The sequence below is a fragment of the Orussus abietinus genome, unplaced genomic scaffold (genome assembly GCF_000612105.2).
Source record: "Orussus abietinus isolate OABI.00-Male unplaced genomic scaffold, Oabi_2.0 scaffold12, whole genome shotgun sequence".
Classification (NCBI taxonomy): domain Eukaryota; kingdom Metazoa; phylum Arthropoda; class Insecta; order Hymenoptera; family Orussidae; genus Orussus; species Orussus abietinus.
The window spans coordinates 278450-305798 of NW_019395990.1; the positions used below are offsets into that span (position 1 = coordinate 278450).

The 27349-nt window shown below is 48.9% G+C and overlaps 1 protein-coding gene across 1 annotated transcript; it reads left to right on the plus strand.

Annotated features, from left to right (window-relative positions):
• The first annotated feature begins 737 nt into the window (after positions 1 to 737).
• LOC105698684 (neurotrimin-like) lies at positions 738 to 23731 on the plus strand. Its single transcript, XM_012423149.2, has 5 exons — positions 738 to 795; positions 6719 to 6885; positions 20583 to 20738; positions 22263 to 22593; positions 23592 to 23731. The coding sequence occupies exons 1-5, from the start codon at positions 738 to 740 to the stop codon at positions 23729 to 23731; spliced, it is 852 nt and encodes a 283-aa protein (XP_012278572.2).
• Positions 23732 to 27349: the final 3618 nt, after the last annotated feature.

Genomic DNA, 27349 nt, shown 5'->3' on the forward strand with positions numbered 1-27349 from the left:
ATTACGGATAAGTGATATCGATGGCGGCACGCGCTTCATGGGGGGCGAGGACCCAGGCCCATGGGGCGACTCCGAATCCCACCCTCGAAGGTGTATCGACCCTAGGAGCTCCTGCGACAGCTTGGAAATAAACAGAACGAGAAAAGCGAGCTATGGCGACAAAGGCGAAAAGCTTCCTTCGTCTAAGGCTGGTTAAAATCGCGTTAGGGACGCTTCGTGCATCACCATGGATGGCCCCGGTCGGCCTGTTCGCTTTTCCCATGGCTTTTCCAAAAGCGACCGGATGACGCATTTCGGCAACTGACATGGCTCAAGATTCACCCTGGGGAAAAAATCGACCGTGGACCTACCCCCAAGGTGGTGTAATTACTCCCGTACCGAGGGGCACGCTTTAATGAGGATGAGAAAAGGATACGACTGTCCGTTTTTGCAGCTTACGAGGAAGCCCTCGAAAGCTCCAGTTTAGCTCAGCTTACCAGGCGAGCTTGCATGGTTTCCGAGAAATTATGCTTGGAAAATTTCAACCACGTTTTCACGGGGAAATCGAGAATTTTTCGCCAGACATCAAAGACAGCCCCTGTAGGAGATTTTTTGTATTCGCATTTTTTCTTGTCGTCATATGTATGTGCAAGAAGGTGAGGATTAAAGTTATCAATTAATTTGGGAATTTCTTCTTTCAGATCCAGAGTAAGATGGAACTCTGAAGGCGGGGGGAAAGTCCGAGCTCCGGCACCATCATGAGGACCCTTCTGATCCCCTTGGTTCTGGTCTTCGAGGTGCATCTCTACTTTATAGGTACGAACAATTAAAAAGTTTCCTACGTAAAGATCTCCCCGGGTCCGTTCCGGCCCGTAAAAGATCGAGATTAAATTCACGGTGGTATTTTTTAACGGCACCATTTAGTAGCATCCAACTTGCGTAAACCCGGCCGCCGGTCGATTAAAAACTGTCGTTCCCCGGCGAAGTCGGGTTCCAAGGAACTTCACTTATTGGATCGGAAGATTTTAACGCGCCATTATGAAATTTGAGCGCCGGTAGAAATAAACTAACGTTCCATCGTAACAATTATACTGCCGGCAGCCGTAAAGCCGAAGGGCTCTAACCTTCACCCCGACAAATCCCCTGACATTTAAACATCTCGCCAATAATGGCTACCGATATCAGGAGTCCCGATATATCGATAACCCGAATCGATAGGAATTCCCGTAAGAATTTCTCCTCGAGGAAACCTCCCTTTCCAAGTCCTACGGCGATTCCCGACGTCGGGTCTGATAGGGACGACCCCTTTTCCTCCTCTCTCCCTTGCTCCCTCTTTCCATCCTCCTTTTGCCGGCATTATTCCGACGATAAGCAATTCAGCGGTAATTCTCATCTCGGAACTCCCTGGGAACACCCTGGAGAATTCCATCGACCCCAGACCGTGTCATCGTGACAATAAGAAATTCAACGTCGATTCGTGGCGTTGAATGCCTCTGAATGTAGCAGCCGGGGGTGAATTTTATTCTCTCCCCCATTCCTTCACCATGGAACCCCCTCATCGGGGAAAATCGTCACGTCGTGGGAATCGATACGCGACCTACGACTTCATTATCGACACCGTCGACGGGATCCTCGAGTTCTAAAACGAGCCCCTTCTTCCGGGGTAGTTTTCAGGGGGTGACATCCAAGGAGTGCGACCGACGTTCCGTTTGCACCCCTTCGAGGGGTTTGCCACCTTCTGGATTCGCTCCTTTTTTATTGTTAGAGACTTCCCCACGAGAGATATCGTCAAGAAGACTTTTAAAAAAACTTTTCCAAAAAAATATCCAAAGGGGATGGACCAATATATCTACTATTTCCTCCTAACCGATTATCCATGTTTCGTGCTGATGCTCCGTCTCCCCCACTCTTCCCCCTTCAAAAAATGAAATTGGAAATTTCGTCTTACCCGCGTCCCATTGATTTCAATAATGAGTATCTCTTGCAAAAAAATAATCCAGGCGTAACAATCTTAATAATATGAGAAACTTTCAAGAAGTCAGATTTTCGGGGAAAATATGGGGTGGCTTTTCAAAGGCGTCGATTCTTCGCTTTCTGTCGGCCATTTTCTGCACTGTGCAGGAAATAGAAGTCTTCAGGGAAAATTCTACTTTGGTCTAGGCCCGTAGTAATTTCCGGGGTTCGCGTTTCGGCAAAAACCACGTAAGCTCGCGTCTCGTTAGCGTGGGGGCAACCCACCCCCCGCAGAGGGCCGCGAGACTCGAGCTTTTTCCCGCTTTTCCGCCGCTTTTCGATCCATCCCCTTGAACCCCCGACCCGCTCGATATACCGGGGATTTTACAGGAATTTTAACCCCTTCCCAGGTCTCCAGGCACTGCGTCGCGACGCCGGTTCCCCCGTAATAAATGTCACAAAACGATACGAATGTTCTCACGCTGCGGTCTCGGGGTAGGTGTATAATCCCCGCGCTAGGGGAAGTTATGAACTAATTATTCAGAAATTTCCCTCCGCCAGAATCACTTACTTGCGCCGCCGAGTGAATAGCAACTGTCCTAGTAATAATTACTCGCTAGAATTCTGCGATACGATGTGGTGACGCTTTGGTCGTCCCTAAAGCTGAATACACATCCGAACATGAACACGAAGCAAGGCGAGGTGTAACAGACGCGTCGTACATAATGTTAAATATGTACTCCGTAATGAACAAAATCGTCTGAGAGAATAAATGAACGTCTTAACAAAAGCCTCGAATCGTCTGCCGAACAATCCGCGTAAGGGTTGTATCTCATTGTACTACTTTACAGTCGACGTTTGAATGTTCACCTCGCCTTGTTTGTTCGTGTTCAGAGGAAGGGTGGCTTTATAAACGCCAAGGAGCGTCGCGAAAATCCTGGGGGCGTCGCCAAGAGGGGGTGAAACACCCCATAAACGATTGCGGGTAATAAAGCGGCGTTTCTAAATGTGGAGTTATTTTTTAGACCTTTTATATCCGCTCCCGAGCGGATCTTCCTCGTGGTGGGAGTTTCGAGGCGAACGGGGGATGGGAGAAGTCCGAGACTCCTGGAAAGACCAAGTCTGTCGAACGGAGCAACTCGTAAAAGCCGCATAATCCGTGACACAGATCAACAGTCCGTGGGAAAGCTACTTCCCTTAGAGGGGGTCGTAACGCGCGATTTGCACGGCCCGGAAAGGCCGCAACGACGTCTCGAGTTTCCTCGGAACGGAAGACACGGAAACGGGGAAGAAGTTCGAGAGCTCTCGTTTATTGTCCACTAAAATCATGGCGTCGCGACGTCGCCTTTCCGAAGGAACGAAGAGATTTCCCGGGCACCGGATCCTCTTCAAAGAACTATCCCGTGATAAAATATAATTACGTATCTTTTAGAATTGCCACATTCAATATCACCAAGACGAGCGCGATCAACCACTTGCAATTAAATTTCGCAATGCGTCGCGTTGAAATTAGATATTCCTATAAGGAAGCCTCTATCAACAAGGATTGCTTTTCAACCTCACCATTCGTATAGAAAATAATTACATATTTAAAAAAATTACCGCATTCAAGATCAACCTGATCACGATTAATTGTCTTGAAAATTTAGACGCATTCGTATTAGAATATTTTCCTTTTCGGAAGAGTCCCAAGAGTGGACACCGTCTCCGTCCGATCAGCTGATATCCAGCTCGATGCTCGATTTTGCACCTCGATCAATGAATACCGTCTTCTGGGTAGCGCTTCTTATCGGCCAGCGCTGATTATCGATCCGCTATCGAATTACGTTTAACGAACCGATCTACCCCCGTAACACGAGCGGAGTTAGGCGACAGCAAGTTAAGCGCAATTAGGCTCTATTAAGGGTTCTCTTGCTGATCAGCCGGCGGGCTCCCCCTCTCTTGTAACGAGGTTTTTCTCGAGTGCTAAGTAGATGTCATAATTCCGCAAATTTTCGGCAATAGTCGACCCTCTATCCACAAATCGACTGCTCGAATTCCCGATCCGCGCACGTGTCGCTCATCGCTGGTGATGGGCACTTAACCGATGATGGCAACTTTTCTGGAAAGTGGCCGCAATGCTTCTTTCGCTTTTCCCGGCGACATCGAGAAGGAGATCACTCGAGATGGGCGGAATTGAGATGCATCGCGCACCTGCTGAGAGACGTGACGAAAATTCACCGAACGAGGGAGGGAGGCTCCCCGAGGGGGGCAGTTTGTTACCCTCCACCATGGGGTTGCACTCTTTGCGGGGGCCGGCATTGTGGGCCGGCGATAAGAAAACCGGCGCCGCGACATAAAGGAAATAAATCTTAAAAGGAATTTACTAAATAAAGACGGCAAAGTGCAACAGGCCGTAAGTAGTTCACTTTTCACGGAATCCCGGGAAAAGGGACAGCGCTCGGATATTTTCAAAGGAAAAGTCTTTCCAACGGGGGAGCGAGTAAACGAAATGGGGCAAAAGGAGGGAAATCCCGTATATTCCTTCCTCCGTGTTTCCGCGTTTCAAAGCTAATTTTCCCGGAGGATGTGAAAATTACACCCCCAGGGCCATTGAAATCTGACCTAAAAAATGCCCTCGGTGATTTCGCCCGGAAGGAATTATCGGAAATTACGCGTATTCCTTTAATTATTATTAATTTCCCCGGGGGGAAGTAATATCAAACGTTTAATTGCGACCTTTAAATTGTCTAAATGTTTCATTGGGTTAGGAAATTTCCTTGAAATATATCGTTACTCACTGATAGGGTTGATATGCCTCTTTGTATACATAGTAAAGAAAAATTGACTTATCGCAAAGTACATTGCAGAGAAAAATGTCGACGCCTCCGAAGCATTCCGCGAGGCGTTTCCGAAATTTCCGCGCGGCCCGAGGACGGGCCCCGAGCCGTGTAATTGCCGGGGCCAAGTTATTCACTTAACTGCAAGGGCACGTCGAGTTATCGCGTTATTACCGCAATGTCGGGCGCGTTAACTTCGCGAGCGCCTGCGACCAACTTTAGAATCCCAGTTCGGCCCGATCGCGGTCTCTCCCGGACTAATAACGCGAGCGAGAGGGCTAAAGTTAGCCGGAACACCGACTAGGGGTGGTTGTTCCGGTGGTAGTTAACCCCGGGGGTGGAGGTTCCTCTCTTCCCGACCAGCGTTCCGAAATTGTGCCCCGAAGAACAGGAGGATCCTCGAGACAGAGTCCGAGTTAAAGTTGCGACTACACGGTTGGCCATTTGCATACCAGAGAACGATTTCCGATACGACTTCCAAAGCAGAGAACCAGAGAAATATCTCTTTCCAAGGGGTTCTTCACTTGGAAATTAGTGAACACGATTTCCACGTTTGATAATTGATTGCCATGATTTCATACGACAAATTGCATTGACGAACGTGCAATCAACAATGCAATTCGGTAACAAGCGACGTTCGGCCTTAAAATTTTGACAGTATTTCCATTATTAAGATGCACGATTTCCTGAGTGAATACCCCTTGCTTCGAGTGGCACCAAAGTATTATCTTAATTAAAAGAATAATTATTTAAATCAGACTGGAATAAAAATTGGACACAGCGTCTCTTCGGAATTGCGGCGATTCATTTGAGCTTGAGTAAAATAATTATTCTTTGAATTAAATTCGGTGAAGTTCTTTCTCCCGAGGTTGAAATCGATTTATCGCGATCCTCGACGCCGGCTTTCAATTCGCTCTTACAGGGAGGTATGTGGAGAGAATTAATATTTAATATCTCATCCCTGCGAGATACTTTCGCACGCGTGCTCCGTTCGCGAGCTCTTCTAAGTTCACCTCCTCCAGAAGTAAACTCCCCCAACAATTCCTACTCCAAGAGCATCTCTGCAAATTAGTTATTTGCGGGAATTAAGTTAGGGTGGTTGGAATCAACAGAAGTTACCGTGACGGGCATCGCGGATGCATTTACCTAGGTATTGCTGCAGGTGGCGTATCGCCCACCCCCCCCGGGAAATCGGAACTGTGGTGCAATGACTGGTTTGCAATTTTATTCGAGTTTACCAGTGCAGGACATTTCTCTCGAGAGAAGGATCGGTGGAACCCTCCGGGAAAAATCGGTCCTAAATTAAAAAAAAAAAGAATTAAATAAAGTATTATTCCCAATCACCGCTAGAGTGATTCGAGGAGCAGCGAAGGATCTCCTCAAAATTGCGATCCTGCTTAAAATCTGAATTTCAAGCATTAAATCGAATTTTCGATACGAAGAAGAGTAACACGAGTCGAGATTTTTATCTTACTTGAAAATGGATTTTAAGATGATATAAAGAACGAAGGCAAGTGTCAAAGAGGTCTCGTTTATGAAACTTTTTACCGAATTGACCGTACCAAATCGTTCCAATCTTTACAATGTGAACATGGAGGCTATAAGGAATGTCCTGACTCTGATGAAATTTCAAATTTTTCTAAATTTGTTTATAGGTATTTTAAAAATTCTTTAGGGAAAATGAAATCTCATGGGTCTCGGGACTTTCCTTATAGCGTAAATATTCACGTTATAATGTTTGAAGGGATTCGGTACCCTCAGTTCGGAGATAAGTTTCATGAACGATTGACTTATCAGATGCCACTTTCACATCCCCTTAATATTCCCAGATATTTCCATCTCCTTTATTTCCCGGCGTGAGGAAAACCTTAATTCCTATCTAGGAGGACGTTAAAAGTAGAGGTGAAATTTCGACCCGTCAGTAATTGCAACAATGACTCCCCTTGGTTGTCTTTTTCCCAATCCAGAGAGCCAAGCTCGGCACCAGCAGGACTCGAGGACCAATAACTTGCCGACCTCGATCGAGGCCGAGGAGGACGAGGAGGTCCCTAATGGAGCCGTGGAGGAGGTCCTGGCCCAGAAAGGACGAAATGCCATGCTGCCTTGCAAGCCCGACAACCTCAATGCCGGAATCGTGAGTGTCCGCCATTTTCCTCGTTAACGATTCACGAGTAACTCGTAAAAAGTGAAACAGGTGCGTCGGAAATTTCGGTAAAAAATGTCGACCGAACAAGAACGGAAAGATCGGAACGTCGAGTTCCGATTGGAGGTTCGGCTGGTAAAATCGGATATTGGCGATGATCGCGTTATCGCGAGTTTATCTCCACCTCGTTAAAAATTCCCAATGAAAGCCCCGATCGCGTAAACTGCAGGCTCTCCCCGCCATTACGAGTTTCGTTGCGCATTACTCGGGGCAGTTGCCGTCATTGTACTCGGTGTCGTTACTCGGGGAAATCAAGCTCGACGGGCTGCAGGATAGCTCGTCAGGATCCGCGTCCTTTTATTATTCGGCTGCGTGGGGCGCGTTTATGGCTTTATCGCCCCAACTAGGGCTGAAACGAGGAAGAGACCCTCGGCGCGATAACTGTTACAAATGCACGGATCGCGACGAGCAAGCGACTTCAGCGTCCCTAAAAACGTATCTCCAGGACCCCCAGGACGAGGCCCTGGATTTCATCTCGCACCGGCAGGACACTCGTTCCGCGTGGTCTTTTTTGTCCCGTGAAAATCCCACCAGGGAGAAACGTTTGCGGAATTACTTCGATCGCCGTTATCTCGATAAATGCGGAATAGGGGAGTGAAAAGATCGATAGCTGGAGGATGGAAAGACTCGTCAATAGCTAGAAGGACTCATTGATAGGATTCGTTGATTGCTGGGACTCATAAATTGCTAGAAAGGACACATCTATAGCTAAAAAAACTCGTCGATATCTAAAGGGGCTCCACGATCCTGGGCCCGGAAGAGTCCCTGCAAATCCCATATTTGTCGAGATCCGGTTTGCCGGTTTTCGAGCTCTTTCGTATTTTTCCCACGGATCCGCGACTGCCGTGTTTCCGGCAGGGAGGAATATCTTTGAATATTTTCCTGCTCCCGGGAGCGCATTAAGCCGATAGCACCACCTCGGTGTAAGTCAGATTCCCTGAAAAGCAGAAACCGGCAGGTCGATGGAAAAATGTCCGATGTCCCGCCATCGGTTCCGCACACAAAGCTGATCAGAAAACCTGGCAGAGTTTCGCGCCAAATTATTTAAGCATGCATACATTCATAGGTACGAGTACACCATACGTATGCGCGGACGCCACCGAGGTCTTTACGTCAAATATCGGCACTTCGATCGGATGGATATTTATAACTCGGTTCAGAAAATTCATGAATTCATATTTGACATTCATATCGATGAACGCTACTTACCGTAGCACCTGGAATATTTTTTTCTCTTTTTACAAAATTTCCAGGGTCGTCCATGCCGTTCCGAATGTTTTCAACGTCACGTTTTCTCCCCCTCGCCATCTCCTTGAGGATTACCTTTTCATATTTCATGTATGGCTGGCAGCTCGGAAGCGATGCTTACTCTTTACAAAGGAATTACCAAGACATTGCGAGAATCAATGTTCCCTCGAGGAATTTTATGGAGCGCCCCGAGTCGGACTCTATGGGAAATTTCGAAATTCCGGGAACGAATCTCTAGGTCTTACCGGTGTCGTACTCCGCAATATGTTACCGATATCCAGTAGAATTTATATTACTCCTCGCAGACAGTGCGAGCGCGAGCTCTCGGAATAGCCCCATAGATCAAGGGGTTTGATGGCTCGCGCTTTTCGCCCCCGGCGTCTGGGGTATCCTCGAGTAAACGCTGTGGAGTAAACCCGCGAAATTCACAGATAATTCCGCACTCCCGATTCAATTAGTGCGGAGTTCCTGGACGCGATTGCTCGGCGAATCTCGAATAAATCTCGACTAATATCCACTGATCCTCTGTAGAGCGGTCGTGGGATTCGCTCCATTTTTTTATCCAAAATAATTCCCGATATTTTCGGATTTTATGGGGCCTTCAGGGAAATTAATTCGCCATCGATCTCAGGATGGCGGCGTCGACCGCAAAGGGTTAAGAAACTCGGTAGAGTTTCGCGCCAAATATATATAGAGGTGGGAAACTTTCAAAATAATTCCCGATGATTTCGGATTTTTTGGGGGCTTTGGGGAAATTAATTCGCCATCGATTTCAGGATCCGAACTTGGTCTCACATTCGCCCAATCGATGGCTGAATGAGATAGATTTTTTCCCGACAACCTGGAAGCGTTATTTCCAGCCGGGAAAGGGGAAGATGGATCGCCGGGCTCCATAATGGCGACCCGGATGCACGATTGAAACTCTCGGAGACGAATCCTGTTATACGCTGCAGGAAGGAGGTTTGACGTTTTTCTTCCTCGATTTTTCTCCCGGAGGAAGCCGTCTCCCGGTGCTTCCGGTCTGTATAAAGGAAGCCCCGAAGTAATCTGCTTACCGGAAGGAATACCGTATATACCCCGCGCCCCTCTGCCCCTCTATCTCGTTTCTTTTCTCAACGAAAGGCGATCCTCAAACAGTGGCAACGGCGATTCCTCGAGTCCGGGAAAATACCGGAACTCGGGAAATGATCCGAGCCCTTTGAGCGCCTCCGAGGGTTAAACGGAAAAGAAGGGAAAACCGCGAATATCATTTTTCTCTCTTCCCAAAGGCGGATACTTGCTCGGAGGACGAAGGGCGTCGCTGGGAAATGAAAAGTAACGCATTCGAAAGCGCGTAATTAGCTCGTCATTCTGGGAGAATCATTTGTAGAGAACCTCCCCTTTGTGCGGAATTGTCCCCGTGGAGGAGGGCGTATAAAGGACCAAGCCGGGAAATGGAAAGTAACCTGTTTTAAGGGCTTGTAATTAGCTCGTCGTTCCGAGAGAATCGTTTGTCCGAAAGTCCCCCACCTGGTGGAGGGAGTCTGCACAGACCTCCGGGTGTGGATTTGGCGCACAAAGGGCGGAATGGAAGAGCACTTCGAGGCCTAATCATTCCGTCGGTAATTCATCTCCGGGTAATCTCTGGAACTGATTTTGCTATCCGTTTTTGACATTGGCCTGTGATTTTCCGCCTCTCTTGAACGTTCGCGACACTGCGAGTGGAAAGCTCACCTCTCACTCGCCCTTAATCTTATTTTTCATATCAAGTGTTAAATCCGACTTTGCGGTACCTCCCCCAAAAAAAATGAAATCCATCCAGGCCCATTAATAATTTCAATACCTCAGGCGAAATATCCTCCGCGACGTCAGTTAACTCGGCGTCGTTTGATTAGCAACCGTGAAGAATTCCTAAAAAGTGGGATGAATTTCACGGAAGCTGGGAGACTCCTTCAGGAAGAAGCATTCGGAGCTGCGCTATTAATCCCACCCAGAGAGTTCTTCCCAGTTTTTGGTTCCTCGCGAAGAGGACATCGAGGCCTAATAATTCATCCCCGGGTAATCTCCAGAGGAATAGGTCTTTCGGAGGTCTCCGCCCTTCGGGAGAGGTCGGTCCGTTCTTCCTCGCCATGGGGGGTCGGGGTGGAACACGCAGGAGGTCACGTAACTTCCGGGGGCAGAGGGGCCAAAAAGAGGAGCCCGGGGGCCGCGGTATAAGTTTTTCGAAATACAAGCCCCGCCGCGACCGGCCCGCGGTGGGCTCCACGCTCCTAGGGGGGCATGAATAAAAGATGAATTCATCCGCGTCTTCCTCCAGGAGCGTTAAGAGAGAAAGATGGCGACGCCGAAGGGAGAGGAGAGCTTGGCACGAGACGTCGGCACGGAGGGCCGAAATACGTGCTTCGCCGGGAGCCTCTATTGATTTCGAGAAATGGCCTAACCGCTTTCCCTCCACCCCGGCGAGGACGTCCAAAAGCCAACGCAAATCGCTTCCCATTCCGCGTCTCGATCCTGGAAGTCGATTTCGAGAGCGGCCTCGAAGCGGGAAAGCGACCTCGGGAAATCCTCGACCGCTTAATGGAGAACCCGAAATGCACCCTTATCTCTTGTATCCCCGTCTTCTCTCGCGAAGGGCGAGCAGCTGATACCAAAGAAAGGGGGAAGGAAAAAAAAAGAGGAGGCGCCGCACACATATACCGGCTCGGTCGCGGAACTCCTCCGCGTCTTCCCCAAAACCACCCTCCGTATGCGCGGGAAGAACGCGAAATTGGAAACACGTATTTCCGACCGTGAAAGAGGATGCCGCTGGGCTTTGCGATAACTGGAGCTGGTTCGAGCTTTCTGCAGATCCGCGGATAAACTCCGAGGGGGATTGATAACGCGAAGGTGCGGAACGGAGGCGATTTCCGCGCGCCGGATGGTCCTGGTCACCGTGATTCGACGGGTTCCCGGGTTTAGACCGATGGGAAACCCGCCGAGATGTTTCGTTTCAACAAAACAAATTCTTCTAAATTCTAACGCTCATTCTCATATAGACGGCTGTCGTATTACATTCGGTATTAAATGTAATGGCATACCCCGTGTATCGTTTCCGTGCAATGAGGATGAAGAAGTCGACATAAAACTCGAGAGATTCCATGAATTCATGGTTTTTGGTACTGCAATTGGTGGACAACGAAATCCAATTAACCGATTCACGTTGCGAGGATTGTGGCTAAGAATGAAGGCGGGGGTTGAAGTCTCTCCGACGCCTCGACGTCTCCTCGACGAGGCTTATTATTCCCTGAAAAATGGCCCCACTGGGGCGAGGCAAATTCCCGGATTCGATAATTCACGTTGAATTTCATCCCCGTCATAGCTGGGCCGTAAAAATCGGGGGAAAAAGGCGGCCCTTCGAGGGCGAATGGGGAAGACGTCCCCGCGTCGCGGGACAAACGACGCCCATCAGGGGGTTTTTTCAAGGGAAAGGCGCCGCGAGGTTGCGGCGAAGAATGCGCGGAAAATTGATCGCCCGCGGAAATTCTCGCACGGGTCGGGGGTGATTAATCGACATCCGCGGTTTCCGTCGAGGGTCAAGTGGGGTCGCCATGCATAACGCCACCGGGGTTAATTCTTTATTCGATCCCCGAATCTCGGGTTCCCTTACCCTCGACCATCCTTAACGTTGGTCCTTGATCGGATTAAGCACCCGCGGAGCCAATTTAGCGGAAAACGCTTTTAGGGGCGGCTCTTCCGCGGAGAAAAATCGGGGGAAGAAACCCACCAGTGAACGAATCTCCCTCTTATCCTGTATCAAGAGTACTCCAATTGAAATTTCATGCTGAAAGGGTTAGTAGTCTCCTTTTATTTAATTTCTTTCCTTTTAAGATCGAGATGTGCGGGAATTCGGAGGAGGTCATCCTCGAAAACGAGACGGGTTTAGGGGAGGGTCAAACCTAACGCCACGAGGTAAATCTTTTATTCGACCCAGTGAACCTTGCCGGTCCCTTTTCTTCCTGCGAGGGATGGCCCTCCTTACCGCAGGACCTTAATCGAATTAAGCACCAGTGGTGTCATTCGAACGGAAACCATTTCCAAGGGTGGATCCTCCCCAACGATGGATAGCGGCCGCGGAAGTGCGCTGCATCAATCGCGACCCCCTGCGAAGAGCGCCCTCCCCTGACGAGATTAAAACCGACACACAAAAGCGGAAGATCAATCCCCATAACTTCGATGGGACCAGCAAAGGGATGCATATTGGGAGCGAAACATCCGCCTTTGATCCTCGCGCCATCGCTTTTGGGACATGAGAAAAAATAATACCATTAAAGCGTTCCCACTTCTAGCTGTGAAGTAAACGCCAGTCCCTAAAACATGATCCAGGATTAAATCCTAACTTTACAAGGTGTAAAGTTATTTTTTTCTTTATCACTCTTCTTCATATTTAAAGATCTAATCCGGTTGAAGTAATCAGTTTTGCTTCTTTTAGCTGGGATATATTTTTTTTTCTTTTTTTTTCAATGCATATTTTAAAGAGTGCCTGCATTGCAGTTACACTTTTCTCGGTGCACCCTGGAGGTTGACTCCGTTAAAGGAGAATGAATCCTCCTTCGTGGAAGACAGGTTGATATCCCGGATGGAGGAGGAAAAGAGAGGCGTCCAGAGGCAAGAAAAGGGGACCCAGTTCCCGAAGGAGATGCATCGAAGAGATGCAGGGAATCCCGAGTTTTCTCAGCTGGCCAGACAAATGGCGCGCCTCTGTCTCGGAGCGCGATTAAAAGGGGATCAATCCCGAAGGATGGAGTGCAGGGGGAGGAATCGCCCAGCTTGGAAGCGATTCCTATTAAGGGTGGATAAATCACTCGATGGAGGCGCGATAAGGGGTGCAACTCGGTCCGAAGTTACGAGGACGTAACTTTTTTTATTGCGTCCTGGACGATACATTCGCGGAGGCGTTGTCCTGGAACAGGAGCGAGCCGGAAGTCGTTCTGAAAATCCTGAGATTCGAGGCATGAACTATGCATGCGCCAGAAAAGAAGGTCGACCCTTTTAAGAACACTCCTTTTAATCGACCCCATGAGTCCTTCCAGTTGGCTTTGCTCGACGAAGAAGCCTTAAGAGGATTCGAAACCAAGCCGGAAAAAGGAAAGCGACTTAATGGTCGCCACTCTCCAATCTCCGAGCTTATCGCACATTTCAAGTCAACCTATGTCCTGGAATTAACCTGCAAATCAAGACGACTCCTGGAGAAGGAGTGAGCGAAAAAAAGGGACTCGCGGAACTCGAAAGCGATTTCCATTAAGGGGAGATAAATCACTCAATGGCGACGTGATAAGGACCGCAACCGAGGCGAGAGTTACGAGGCTGTAACTTTTTATTACGCCTACTCGGCGATACCTTGAAGGTGTTACTCCTGAATCAGGACGTCCACATCCGAAAGTCGTTTTATATGGTGGAGGACCAAGCACGTAAGAGACGTTGGAAATATTTTTTAGCAAAATAAAGACGATCTCTACCGATCTGCATTTATAGGATAAAGTGGGACGTGGGAGAAGTAACTTTTTACTACACCTACTCGGCGATACCTTGAAGGTGTTACTCCTGAATCAGGACATCCACATCCGAAAGTCGTTTTATATGGTGGAGGACCAAGCACGTAAGAGGCGTTGCAAATATTTTTTAGCATGGTAATGGCGATCGCGATCGATCTGCATTTATAGGACAAAGTAGGACGTGGGAGGAGTATCGGATAAAATATTGGTGAACGAATCGGGTGCCTAATGGTGCGTAGGGTGGAGGCGCGAATGCGAGAGGAAGGTGCAGGACGTCGTTGAGCGGATTTAATCCTTTCATGATTCATGGATGTATTTAGGCGTGCCGGTCATAACGGACCCCGCAGGAAGTCGTCCTTTTCCCCGGCATTTTTCGCCCCGTGTATATCCACCTCCTGTACGCGAAATAAACCGCGAAGCCCGCGAGCGAACAATGGGGCAAATCCTCAGCCAGGAGGATAATGGAAAGCACCGGAAGCAGGCCATGGCGAGGGTGGACATAACGGGATAGGTACAGCGGATGAAATCGTTAAAAAATGTAGAAGTTGGCAACCTCGTCTGGGATATCCTGGGAGACTCAGCGAAACGCGGGCTCTCCCTTGAAAACGTCTTCATATTGTACCGAGATTTTCATTTCTCGGGAGCCTCTCGACGCTTCGTCAAATACACGAGATGGGACGTGCATTGTGCCCGCCTTGCACTCTTTGTTCGCCATTTCATGGCTGAATTCCACCATTGAGGAATCCGATACGCGTCGGGGAGATTTGCGGAAAGAATAATTTAAGCCGAGAACTAAGTCTCCACGGCGATCGGGTAAAAGCGTGCAACAATGTCGCGGGGAATCGATGAAGGATTTATGGACAGGATGCGGTAAGATGTGCACAAGAGCAATGTCGAAGTATTAATTAAAAATGACCGGAGGAAGAATTCGAATTAAGTGGAAGTCGTAGGGGACGAGTCAGACGTTCTAGGGTCGGTCTAGGGAAGAGATTCCGCCCAGGGATCCTCCAGGAAATTAATAACTTTGGATTCATAACCGGCAACGCGTCTGGCTAGAGACCTTCAAGAAATCCTCGTCCGTCTCTTTCCTTCGGCCTGTCTAATATCCGGCACCTGCCCCTTGACAGTTCCAGCTGAATGGCCCAGTTTCACCCTGAAGACCGCCATTCCTTTCCGCTACTTAGACCTCGAATCTCGAGATCTACGACTTCCGGTTAAGTTCCGCCTAAGTAAATCGTATCTACCCGGAAGACAGGGTTCTCCTCGAGGTCGGATATTTATATAAAAAGAAATGGTCACATAAGCCAAGGAGACCGAATCGGCGCCGATCTCGCGTTCTCTCGGCCCGAAGGTGCCCGAAATGAAGAGAATCGAACGTCTCCGGCGTTTTCTCCGCAAACACGAGAATTCCGCACCGGGAGCAGGAAATCCGAGGGAGCCGACATATCACAGCCGGGACTGCTCGTCCACCTGAAAACCTCCAGGATCCTCATGAAGAGTATGAACTCTGTAAACAGGCACTCAGGAATTGGTGAAGCGATCTTCCCGTTGAAAAACCATCCAAGATTTCCCCAATCGAGTAAAAATAAATGGAACTGCCATAACGCCTTCCTGCGAGGAGCTTTACTTGTTTCGATTTACCGCGTCCAATCAGGATATCACAGAGATGAGCCGAGGACGAACCGATAAACTATATTAACCGAATTTTTATTCCAAGCCGAGGATTTACAAACTCCTTGGTTAAAAAAGAGAGGTACCATGACAGGATGATATATTAAATTTCCCGGGAAAACTTAATGGGAAAAAAAATGAGGTTTAGGAGGGCCAGAGGAGTCTGTCCTACGCGAGAGGCGGTTGTCAATTGATTAGCTGATTTTGACAAACTAAGGCAAAATAAACATGGGCGAAGCGTGGGCATGGTGTGCCGTAATGTATCATGTCACATTTATCTCAGACCCAAAACGTATTATCGGACACAGGACGAAGATTATTCGTCATCGAGGCATCATTCTCGTAGGACCTCGAGAGCTTTCCGGTCCGAGGAGCTGCCATTTGTTTTAGCCCGTTAACTTTTTAACGGGTTCCTTTAGAAACCCTCGGGTCGGAAACTTTCGACCAGGATCGAGATCCGGCCAGTCTTCCGGCTTCCGGAGAAAGACGGCTTCCAGCCCGTGGTTGGGTGGTTTTAACCGAAGAAACTCCGGTTAGGGATCCAGGATGGGTACGGGAGAAGCAATCTCCTTCGTGGCCGGCTTCAATTTCGAGGATGCTCCTCTACCGCGGCTGCAAAGCCGGGACCACTCTTATTCAATTGGTCCAATGAAGTAAGTCTGGTGCCACTTCGTGGCTGGCGACGACCCTGAAGGGGATACCAGAACTCCAGCTAGATTCTCTCGAAAGGAAATACTGACTGCTGGAATCCGCTCCTCCGATAAGCCTTAATTTGCTGGCCATCGACCTATCTCGATCCCTCGGCCATTAAAGTCCAAGACCAATCACTCGTTGCCTCGTCACCAAGAAAAATTTATTTTCAAAGTCGCAGGACTTTGAAAATGAAAATCAATTGTCCTGTACCAAGGTAGACTCGACTAGGTGCGTATGATCTTCCCTCCCAAGACACTTACCGACGATCTTGCATCGACTTCCATCCCGCTAATTGTAACGCTTTATCCGAAATTCTGGGGCTTCCGTTAACATTTTCAATTTCATGCTTACTAGACGTTGTTTAATTAATTCCATTTTAAGGAGGTCGTTAATACCACCTTATTCAATTCCTGCATTAAAGTACTTAAATCTGGTGCCAATTCCTGGTTGGCGGCGACTTTGAAGGGGATCCCAAAACTGCGGCTAGATTCTCTTAAGAGGAAATGCCGGATGTGTGGCTCTTCTTTGATAAGCCTTAATTCTATCTATTTGGATCCTCATTAAAGCCCACGGAGACCAGCCCATGGAATTTCTTGTTGCCTCGTGACCGGAAAGAAAGTTAATCCGAATAAATCGCGAGGTCAAAATTCCTCCCTCCGTCCAATTGTTTCAACACGTACGCCACGGGGGCAGATTTTACCTATAGGTTAATGTTACTGCACGGTCGGCCAGTTTGATGCAATGTCTGTGAAAACAATGACTGACATATCGCCTGTCGGCCGGTGACACTCGCGTTACCGAGGCGCGTCGTCAAACGGAATATAACACGCATTACTACGGCCAAATTATTTCCGAGGCAATTGTGGAATCGAATCGCTCCCTCGGCCGATATTTCCCGGGATGGTTTATTTATTCCCCGAAGTGGCACATATGTCACGGCAGTGGTTACCGGCCCGATATTCAGAAAACTCGAATTCGGAACACCGAGCACTCGCCGTACTCATTGTACTTTTTAATGTTCCACCCGAAACAAATCGGCCCCTGCCTGCATCGATATTTAACGCTCGGTAATTTCACGAAGCACTGACAATTTTAAGTAATCATTTCGCAGAACGATCAATACATTCCTTCCATTCTTCGGCCCCTGGGATGGCGTAGCTCTGCATTACCCAAATTACGCTCATGATACCGTGGAAAGAAAAAAAAAAAAAAATCGTCGAACGAGATATTTCTTTGAATGGTATCAATAAAATACATTATCAAACCGCACTTCCCTCTTTTATTACAGCTGGTTTAGCGCGATAAGGAATTTTATTTCGACCGAACGTGCTTTGTTTGCTTGATATTTTTATCCTTTTATTTTTATCATATTTTTTTCGGGAAACTCGAAGCGCGCACATCGCGAGCGGATATCAGAGGTCGCGGGGGCGGATCGAGGGTCGACAATCGACAGGGTAATTTTGCGGAAGCGAAACGGAAGTTGGGTAATTACTCGAGGGAGGAGGAGGGATATCTCGCCCAAAATGGCGTCCTCTTCATCCCCGGGGGTGGCCGTGAGCGGGATTAAAGGACGCTGGAAATTCGTTAGCTCGGGGTGAGCCAGAAAGAGAGTCGATGGTCGAGCGGATACGGTAAATCGAGGGTCGCTTTCCTGACCAAAATGGCGGACTCTGATAACGGGGGTTTGTTAAGATTTCGATAAGATATCAGAAGGGGCAGCCACCCGAGACATAATGCACCCCGCGGGAATCGCGCTGCAAAATCGAGGATTTCCTTTCGAGAGGGGAAGACTTCGGGGGAGAAAGAAAGGTGGAGGAGAGCTAATAGCGAAGAGGGGTGACACCCGATCGGATCTATGCTTTGGAGGGTGCAAGATGGCGAACGCGTTTCAGCGAGCGACTCGCGCGTACTTTCGTAATCCCTGGGGCGCTCCGCGATCTCTTCAGAGTCGGGATAGGATCCCTATAATAGCCTCCCCCGGGAGAGTCGGGAAGCAATGTTGTTAACTAATGCTACTTCTAATGGAAGCGGGGTGCCGGGTCGATCATTAGGGATGAAGCGTAATTTCTTGCTCAGGGATCGAGCACGTCGAGACTCCGAAATGGACCTAATCGGGAGGGGTGCATGAAAATGGACTTCCAACCATCCACTTTCCCATATCTTCTTCAAATTATTCCGTCCATTATTTTCCTCCATTTATTACATTTATCGGTTTCCATTCTGCCTAAAATCTGCATGTCTCTCAGAATGTCCTAAATATTTCTAAATTTTCTCGATGGAAATAAAAAAAATCTATCTCTTTACCGAGGGAGTACTTCTTTAGCTGAATCGTCAAAATGAGGGTGGATCGAAATGTCGGGTCGATCATCGGGGGTGAAGCGTAATTTCTTGCGCGTGTCGCAAGGATCGTACACCCCGAGAGGAGGGAGACAAGGACTACGGGAAGGTCGCAAGAAGCTAGACTTCCAGCTTCCTCTCCCAGAGAGATCCCAAAAAGTTGTTCCCGGGTCCCGACGTCCCGGAAAGATCGGAGAGATAGGGTAGTCGCGGGTCGCGAGGAAGAATGCGCGCCAAGTTTCGCACCCCGACACCTAGAAGCGGTGTCGGGGCGCGGGATGGAGACGGATGGGGAGGCTGGTTCCGGTAGGAAAATGGCCCGGAGGAATTGTTAGAGATGGAGTTCCAGGCCAGGTGCTCGTCTTCCGATCGTCCGAGTGGTGCCGCGAGTTGCGTCCCAAGTCTGCGAGGTGTCTGGCAACGAAGTTAGGTTGCATTCGGCAAAGTGAGGAACCCAACACGCAAGGAAACTGCACTCAAGTCCGCCAACTTGCAGCTGGTTCGAGTTAGCACCTCGGCAAAGTAGCCTAGTCTAGAAGTCCTCGAGATCGGATCAAAGGGCGAGTCTCAGAGAAGAGGACCAGAGAGGGTGGAACCCCATGCCCTGCACGCGGAGGTCCACGTTCTTAGTTTCACCTTCTAGCAACACCAAAACCCCATGGACGAGGAAAATCGGTATCTCCGCAAGACCAAGAGCCAAGTATGCAAGACCAACTCCAAGACTGCAAGTTCCCATTTGCAAATCGCGTTTTGCAAATGCGCCGTATGACCCTAAGACGAAATTTCGCTCATACCGGAGCCCCAAGACGCGACCTCCTCGAGGCGAGGATTAAGGACATCCCGGATTACGAAGACGCGTCCCCGGTCGGTCGGTACATCTCCGGAAATTGGCTCCTTGGGCCTTACACCCCCTACCGTATATTAACCGGAACATCCTAATTACCTCCACCTACGTCCTACCCACCTCTCTCGTAACGAGGTTTTACATACCAAGGAAATCCTGCCGAAGAAGGATCGACCACCCTGTCCTCGTCCAGCATCCCCATCCCACTCTATCCAGCACCACCCATGATCTCACCTCCACCCTTGGTCGTACCTTAGTCGAGATCCAAAGAGATTTACAGGCTATCGGCGTTATCTCTGACTCTACCCGTGAGGAACAAAAACCGAGTTCCCCGGCAATCGATGGGCTCCAAGATGGCGAGGTGCGTAATTAGCCCAGGTCGCGTGGTCTGCCGTTTCCTCCTCTCCGAGGCCGTAATAACCGACCTCCGAGCTCGCTTTGTCGCTCCTCGTGTTGCCGATGAATAATTTCCTGCCTAGACCGACCTCCATGGGACTCCTTTCGAAACGAGCTAATTGGCTCGGCGTTTCGAGGATTTCAGTCGTCGAGGGAGGAGAAGGCATCTCTTTGGGGGAAGATTTTCAGCGTACCGAGAGGATTTTCGTATTTTACGAGTAATTCGCCATCCGTCAGCGATACCCCGAGATTTCCGGTACCAACTCGCTCTAAATAGGTTTCTTAGTTCCGAGGTGGAAGTCCCGGAGGTCCCTCCGGGAACTTGGATCGTCTCCCACACGGAGGAAAGCGTCGCCATCTTTCGCGGTCCCCCTTGGCGCCTATCCCAGACACGATAAACCGTCGGAAAAATTAGGCCGGTTTTAACGAGGGCACTAATCGATACCCAGGAAATCCGGAAAATCTGAGGGGGTCCCCGTAAATGCCCTAATTATTCCCCCACTATTCAGAAAGGCTTTCCCACGGCGGGCTGTTATCCTCACGTGCTACGGACAGCCATTAACTGGAAAGAAGCGCGGCTGCCGAAACTTAAATTGGAAGTTTAATTAAAAATATGAAACCCACCGCGTTACAGTCGGCAGCCGATTGCCATCCGCATCCCAACTTTTCCCGCTAATGGTTTCGACGCCCCCTGCCGCCGTTCCACCTCGGGCTTCCCTTAATTTCGCTAATTCACTTTTCCGAGCCGGCAATTTGGCGACCTCCACGTAGGCGCATGCATCCTTGTCATTTGTTCCTAAGCCATTAATCAAAATTCCGGAATTCCCGTCGTTACGGCTCCCTGGGCCGGATTCGGCCCTCGGTGGCTGGCTCGTTTCCGGCTGGGATATAAAATCGGGATTTAAGTAAATCTACGGATTCTTTTACAGGTGACGTGGGTGAAGCGCCGAGGTAGGCAGCTCCTGACTGTCGGGACCGACACCCACTCCGTTAACAAGCGGTTCAGGATAGAACCGTCCACCTCGAACTGGGCTCTCGTGATTCTAGGAGTTAAGCAGGAGGACGCCGGCCTCTACGAGTGCCAGGTATACCCTCTCGATCAAAGGAGTCGGCTTAATCACCGCAATGCAATTTCTCGATGAGGTGGCGCGCTGCAACGAGAGCTGCGGTGCAAGGATGCAGGCGCGCATACAACCGAGCCTCGTTCGATTAGTCGCACGCGCGACTACTCGACTGATTGCCTTAACAATTACTCCTATTGCCGACTAACCGAGTAGCTTGTTATAATAATTGCAGCACATCGGTTCGGGTAAGCGCGCTCATCGGACACCGGTAATGCCCCGCGACGACTCGACTAATCGATCAACCGATTACGTCCATCCGGAGAATTATCGTTGCAATTACTCGAACGATCGATTGGCCCTTTGCTCGAGAAATAATGGAAATAACCGGTGAATAACCAGACGACGCGTCGTCGTCGAGTCCTTTAATCGTTCTTACTCCGATCTTCATATCCAAGAAACAACGGTTAGAATAATCGGCTTATCAATTAATCAACCGGCCATTCGCGGAATTACATGATAGACTGATCCGTTGATCGAGGAATAATGGAAATAATCGTGGAATAATCCGATGACGCGTCGAGATTGTCTCGCGTTACGCCGATCTCGAGATCGAGGGAACAAATGGTTAGGACAATCGACTTATTAATTAATTAATCGGCCGTTCGCGCCGATCGGGCCAGACCCTGCCGGGCGTCCATAATTTCCAAGCAGACCCGATAAATCAGTTAACCGATCGTATCTACGTGGCCAATTATCGAACTGACTATTCGGATGACCAACTGGCCCTCTGTGTAATTACCGGCGTTACTCACCCCCCGATACGAGGCTACTGAAAATCTGAATTTATTCCCCCGGTTTCCGTCATTCTGCGTTTAACGCCGCTGAATGGGTCTCTGTCTATCGACGCGTTCTCTGTAATTGGTATCGATAGACCAAAAGTGATACCATACGATAAGGAACCGTGGTCTCGGTCCATTAGGGATGACATATCGGACGTCACGCGTGCAGCAAAGGTCGAACCTGCCAAAATGTCAATTTCGTGCAGAGTATCCAGACAATAGACATCCACGAACTGACCTTAGACCTGGTCTCTGATCGCTTCGCTATCCGTATCGCAAAGGCCATCCCGTGGTCGCGGCATAATTTCAGAACAGGGGGTGAACAATCAACCCCATTACATAAGTAAGACCGACCCCAGCAAAACCCCCTACAAGTTACACGTGATTAGTGATTTCCTTTATGAACATATCTTTTTAATTTTCTCTCCAAAAAAATGGAAAATTTCACGGATGACCTTCCTCAAATCTCCCACATTCAAATAAAAAACCATGAGACCATGAACAATGAAAAGGGTTTATATCAACAAGTTTGAAGAAATGAAATTTCATCGGTATATTAGGATCTCCCCTTCCCTTCCAAGTATTATAAATATTTTCACGTTATGTATATAGAATGATCCTTTCGTGTCACCTTAATGGCATGGCCTGATAATTCTTCATGTTATCAGGGCTTATCGGGTGTCAATATGTTTCGTGGAATTTCCAGGTGGCCACTCATCCCGTGCAGCAGATCTTCGTGCGGCTGCGAGTGATAAAGGCGTATTCGCTTATCCCAGGCGCCCCGGACCTGCACGTGAAGCAGGGGTCCAGCCTAAGGCTGGAGTGTCACCTGATGTCGGCAACCGAGTCCCCGATTTACGTCTTCTGGTATCACGAGGAGCGCATGATAAACTACGAGGAGCCGGGGGTCAAGGTGGAGTTGACGACGAACGGGTCGATCCTGATCGTCGAGAACACGAAGCCCAACCACGAGGGGAAGTACACCTGCAACCCCGACAACGCCACCCCTGCTTCGATCATGGTGCACGTGATCGAAGGTGAGAGTACTACCTAGAAAAATTGAAGAATTAAAAAAATTGGAAAATTCGCAAAAAATAACACGACGCAACATCCTAGGAAGGGGATAGATTACAGTAGTTACCACTCGGTACGCAAGATCGGGACGTTTATATGCAATTGATGGACGTGACCAGGGTATGGAGGGTTGGTAAAAAAGGACACCTCAGAGGGTGCGTATTTCCTGATTTTCCAAGGCACCCTGAAATTCCAGGATCGGGGAAAAATTTGGCAAACGAGGTGCGAATTATCGACTTCTTCGCGAAATCGGGGGGGGGGCGTTACGCGAATGGTATCAAGAGGGGATGAAAAATGTCTTCCGCGGGTATTCAGAGGTACTCGGTACCCCATCCAGCCTCGATCTCCCCTAATGACGTTCCCTCTCGGCCATTTTGCGAAACTTAAATCGCTTTCCGCGAGGCGGTGGCCTCTGGCAGAAAGAATGTCCGTCGTTGGACTTGCTCGGGGAGCGTTTCTCAAATTGGGTTAGGAACGAGTTAGGGAATTTCATTTCGAAGTTCCAGCATTATCTTGGCTGATACTCGAGCCGCGTTAAAACGAGCAGCCGTGGCTTCGAACTGGAAAAATGAGCGTCTTGAGCCCACAGCCTCCCGGAGGAGCACGTTTCATCTCGGATTAAGGATTTAAAAGCGTGTCGAAAGCGTTTCGCGACCACCGCGAGAGTAGACGTACGTTTAGCGAAGAGGGTCCAACAGTTGCCGGGCATTTCACGTCCCGTTTCTGCTAGGGAGGTTTTTTACGAGGGCGAGTCCGTTTAGCGAGGCCCAGGACCTTGGAACGTCCAAAAAGGACGACAAAATCGACAAGACGACGCAGAGTATCCGCCCTCGTAAAGCCCCACGTGTCCTGCGAACGTTGCCTCGTCCTCTAACGAGGACGCCTCCGAATCGGGGCGAAGGTCGCTTATCCATTTCCCCCTTTTCCAAAGTATCAAACGGAGTTTCTAATCTCGTTACAGAGGAGGAGAAGCCGGCGGCCATGCACGGCGGGGACAGGCGGAACTTGAGTCCCGCAATTTTGGCGAGTAACTTTCTCGTCTCCTTCCTGGCCGCCGTCAGCTGGAGGATACCGAGTTTTACGAGTCTCTACCCGACGTGAGCTAAAAGGAGTTCGAGCGAGTCGCCGTCTTGGAGACGGGGACCGGATGTGCCCGGAGATCGCCGGGGAACGAGGGATCTCCCGATGACGACCCCGACCCCGATAATTATCCGCTGATCGCGAACTCCCGAGGGATCCCCAGATGATCCTTCCCTGGACCCTGCGATGGCATCGATCGATCCTTCCGATCGCTCTGAGTGATCCCGAGGTGATCCTATCCTGGACCCTATGATTGCCTCGATCGATCGCGACTCCTGATCGATCTAAGGTGAGGATCGCTCCGAATGATTCCGAGGTAATCCTGTCCTAGACCTTGCCTCAATCGATCGCTCTCGATCGCGATTCATGATCGATCCAGGACGACGAACGATCCCGAGAGATCGATGGGGATTTCGAATCCATTCAGTCGATCGCCGAGCAAGGATCCTATCAACGATTCGGAACAAGGACTCGAGCCACCTCCGGAGGAAGAACTCCACCCCAACGGGTGGACTCGCCAAAGCCGACAGGACGGCGGCGATCGAATTTAATCGACTTTGCGCGATCAAGCGTCTTCCCGCGATCCTCCCCGACGAAAGGGAAGCCCTCCGAAGAGTCCGTAATCCGCGGATAAAATTACGCGAATCGACCCTCGGGGTGCGCGACGCGACACGACGCGCGACTCGAGGGTTGTTTCCCGACATCCTGTACGCACGTTCTAACTACGCGAAATCATTTCGTCTGCCCGGATAAAGCTCGATTTCCCCACGTCAGTGCCTCGTCAGTACCGTGTCCGTGCCGTATCAGTTCCGTGTCGGTGCCGTATCCGTACCGTACCCTGACGGACGTGGGACCGCGGCTGCAAAAGAGAGGCATTAAATATAAAAGAAATACTGTAATCATATATCTTTGATGTCTAATTATAAATTTGGTTGTAAATTCGTGGTAAATGTGTACTTTTAGGACATCACATATTTTTTTTATCTTAGTATTTAATTTCTATGGTATACATGCGGGGAGTTTATGAATATTTTTAACAGGGTAAGGAAGAGACGTGGGCAAATCGACATTAATCTCGGCTTAGGACGACCGGCCTCGCGTTTTGCTTTCGAAAACGCCGGAAAATGTGCGAAAGGGAAAATCGAGAGAGATGGAGCACCGTCTTCTCGTCTCTATTTTTATCCCCCTTTTAACCCTTCTATTGGCAACCGTGAGACTAATTCGAGATTTCGCGCACTCGCTGGTACCGCCTCGTCTCGACAGCGAGGGGTCCATGTAAATATATTCTACGGAGATTTGACTACGATTGACGGTAAACGCCTATATGATAAGTACGTAATCACGTGAGGTGATAAGCGATGTCTATGGACGAGATCACTCGAGACTTTTCTGGCCGGCACTTCTCCGAGTTTTCGAGATTAACAAGATTTTCAAGATTGAGCTCTTCGAGGTTCCCCTGACGAGATAGAGCGAAGCAGTTAGAAAATCACTGAATTGTTAATAAAAAATTGACTGATCGATTTAGCCCTCTATGACCCGATTCTGCTCATACCCGAGAAATCACGACACAGCCTCAAATTATCAAACATTAATCCCCCGACATAAAGCAACATTTTCATTATAATTTATAAATGAACATTTCATTAGAACGAGGAGGTGATAAATTAAGTTTACCCGGGAAAATCTAGTAGGACTTAAAAAATGTATATTTAGAGGTATATGACTTCAAAGTCACTTGACGTTGTAGAGGGTTAAAAAAGATCTTCCTCGTCCACCTCGGACCTGAATTTACGGGATTTCTGGGCCCTCTCGATAAATATTAGTATTTTCAGTTAAAAGTCGATCGACCGGCAGAGAAAAATAGACGAGCATGTAATATTGATGCTTTCCGGTTTCACGTGGATTGCGATTGCGGCGCTCTGTGGGGATTTTTCCGGAAAAGAGACGCGTCCTCTTCAAAGGTTCCAATCGCGGTTTGCTATCAATCAACGGAAAAGCAGGACACCGGGTCCGAGAAATCCTCTCCAGGAGAACAACGAAGGTCCTTCCGACATATTCCGCCTCCTGGACCTCGAGGAGGATCCTTTGAAGGACCGTCCAGCATCTCTCCAAGTAATCTCTCGACCTCTCCAGATCCGCCAGGATAGCGTCACATCCGCGGATCCTGGCGTGTGTTCCGTGTCTTTTCTCGAGGTTAAGAGGAAATCGCTTTGGTCCACGCAACCGAGGATTCGTGTCAAGAGAGGTCGAGGCATCGGAAAGTGCCAGCCATGAAAGAAGAATCTCAGGTCGACGATTCGGAGTCGACGAGTCGAGGTCCTGCTTCGACCGACTCGATCCACGAATGTACTTTCTCTAGCGATTAATTCGATTAAAGGCAGCTACTTGCGTAACGATAAATCAAAATTTACACAGGATTTAAGGGGACTCTCCCGTTAAAAAATACAAAAAAAAAGAATTATCAAACATTTGCTGTTATTCCATCCAAGGAAGAATTTATTGCACCGCGAGAGAATCGCAGATAAATCGTATCAACGTTGCTCTGCGCACACGTGATTAACTCTACAGTGAACGAATATTTTTAATGCGTTTCTTCTCGACAGATTTTTTTTTGCGCCACTGTAAGAAATTCTATTTGGACTCATTTTGAAATTTATTAGGCATTTTATTAGTTAGACTCGTTGTCGCCTTATCGGAGGGTCCCCTTGACCGATGTATAGATGTCTGGGCCATATAGAGGAACTGGATCGAATACCACGGATTACAAAATCAAAGTAGGATTTATTGTTACGCGTGTAGCCGCCTTAATTCGACGAGTCTAACAATCAATGACGTATTTTTACCCAATGGAATTTCTACTCGTGTTTCTGCCACCCTAGATGTGTCTCCGCATAGGAGATCTCTAGGATAACAGCGTCGCCTATTTTGGTTTCAATAAATCTGTAAGACTAGGTTAAAGGTACCTTAGACCTTGGAAATTCCCCTATCATTTTATTTCTATTTTTTTTTCAATCTCAAGACCAGGTTCCTCGCGGAAGGGCGAACTCGGGGCTCGCAAACTCCTCGTCGAGGTGGTTAATCGATATCAGTACTTCACTTTGTAAATCTTTTCCCGAGCCTTACGAGGGGAATCGAGCGAGTTCGAAAAGGTTCGAAGCCGTCCCGACGCCGCACCTGGTACTGGCGATTTTTGGCTCTGTAGGGCCACGAAAGCGCCGCCTCGAGCAGAACTTTTTCGAGATAAAAGCCTGAAACTCTTTTACGGCCGCCAAATTGAAACAGGAGTGAAATAAAGCGACCTATCAGCCGACTTTATCCCCCCGCGATTTCGCGGACGGATCCTCCTGGCACGCTCGTAACCGCGCGCGCACGTGCTCGAGAGAAAGCCTTTCTTTCCCCAAGAAGAGAAAGCGCCGCGGCCGGGAATATTTTCCTCGGGGAAAGATACCCGAATTTCATCCCCGAGGTGGGTGGAAACAGGAATTACGTCTTAACCCCTCTTCCGACCATTTCCCACCGGCGAAAGTCGCCATCTTTGCCCTCCCTCGCGAGATCGTTAAGGGCTCCTCTCGCCGGTTCATTTTTTACCGTCCATTTTTTCCTTGGCTCATTTCGCTAACCACCATCGGTGCCACGCGT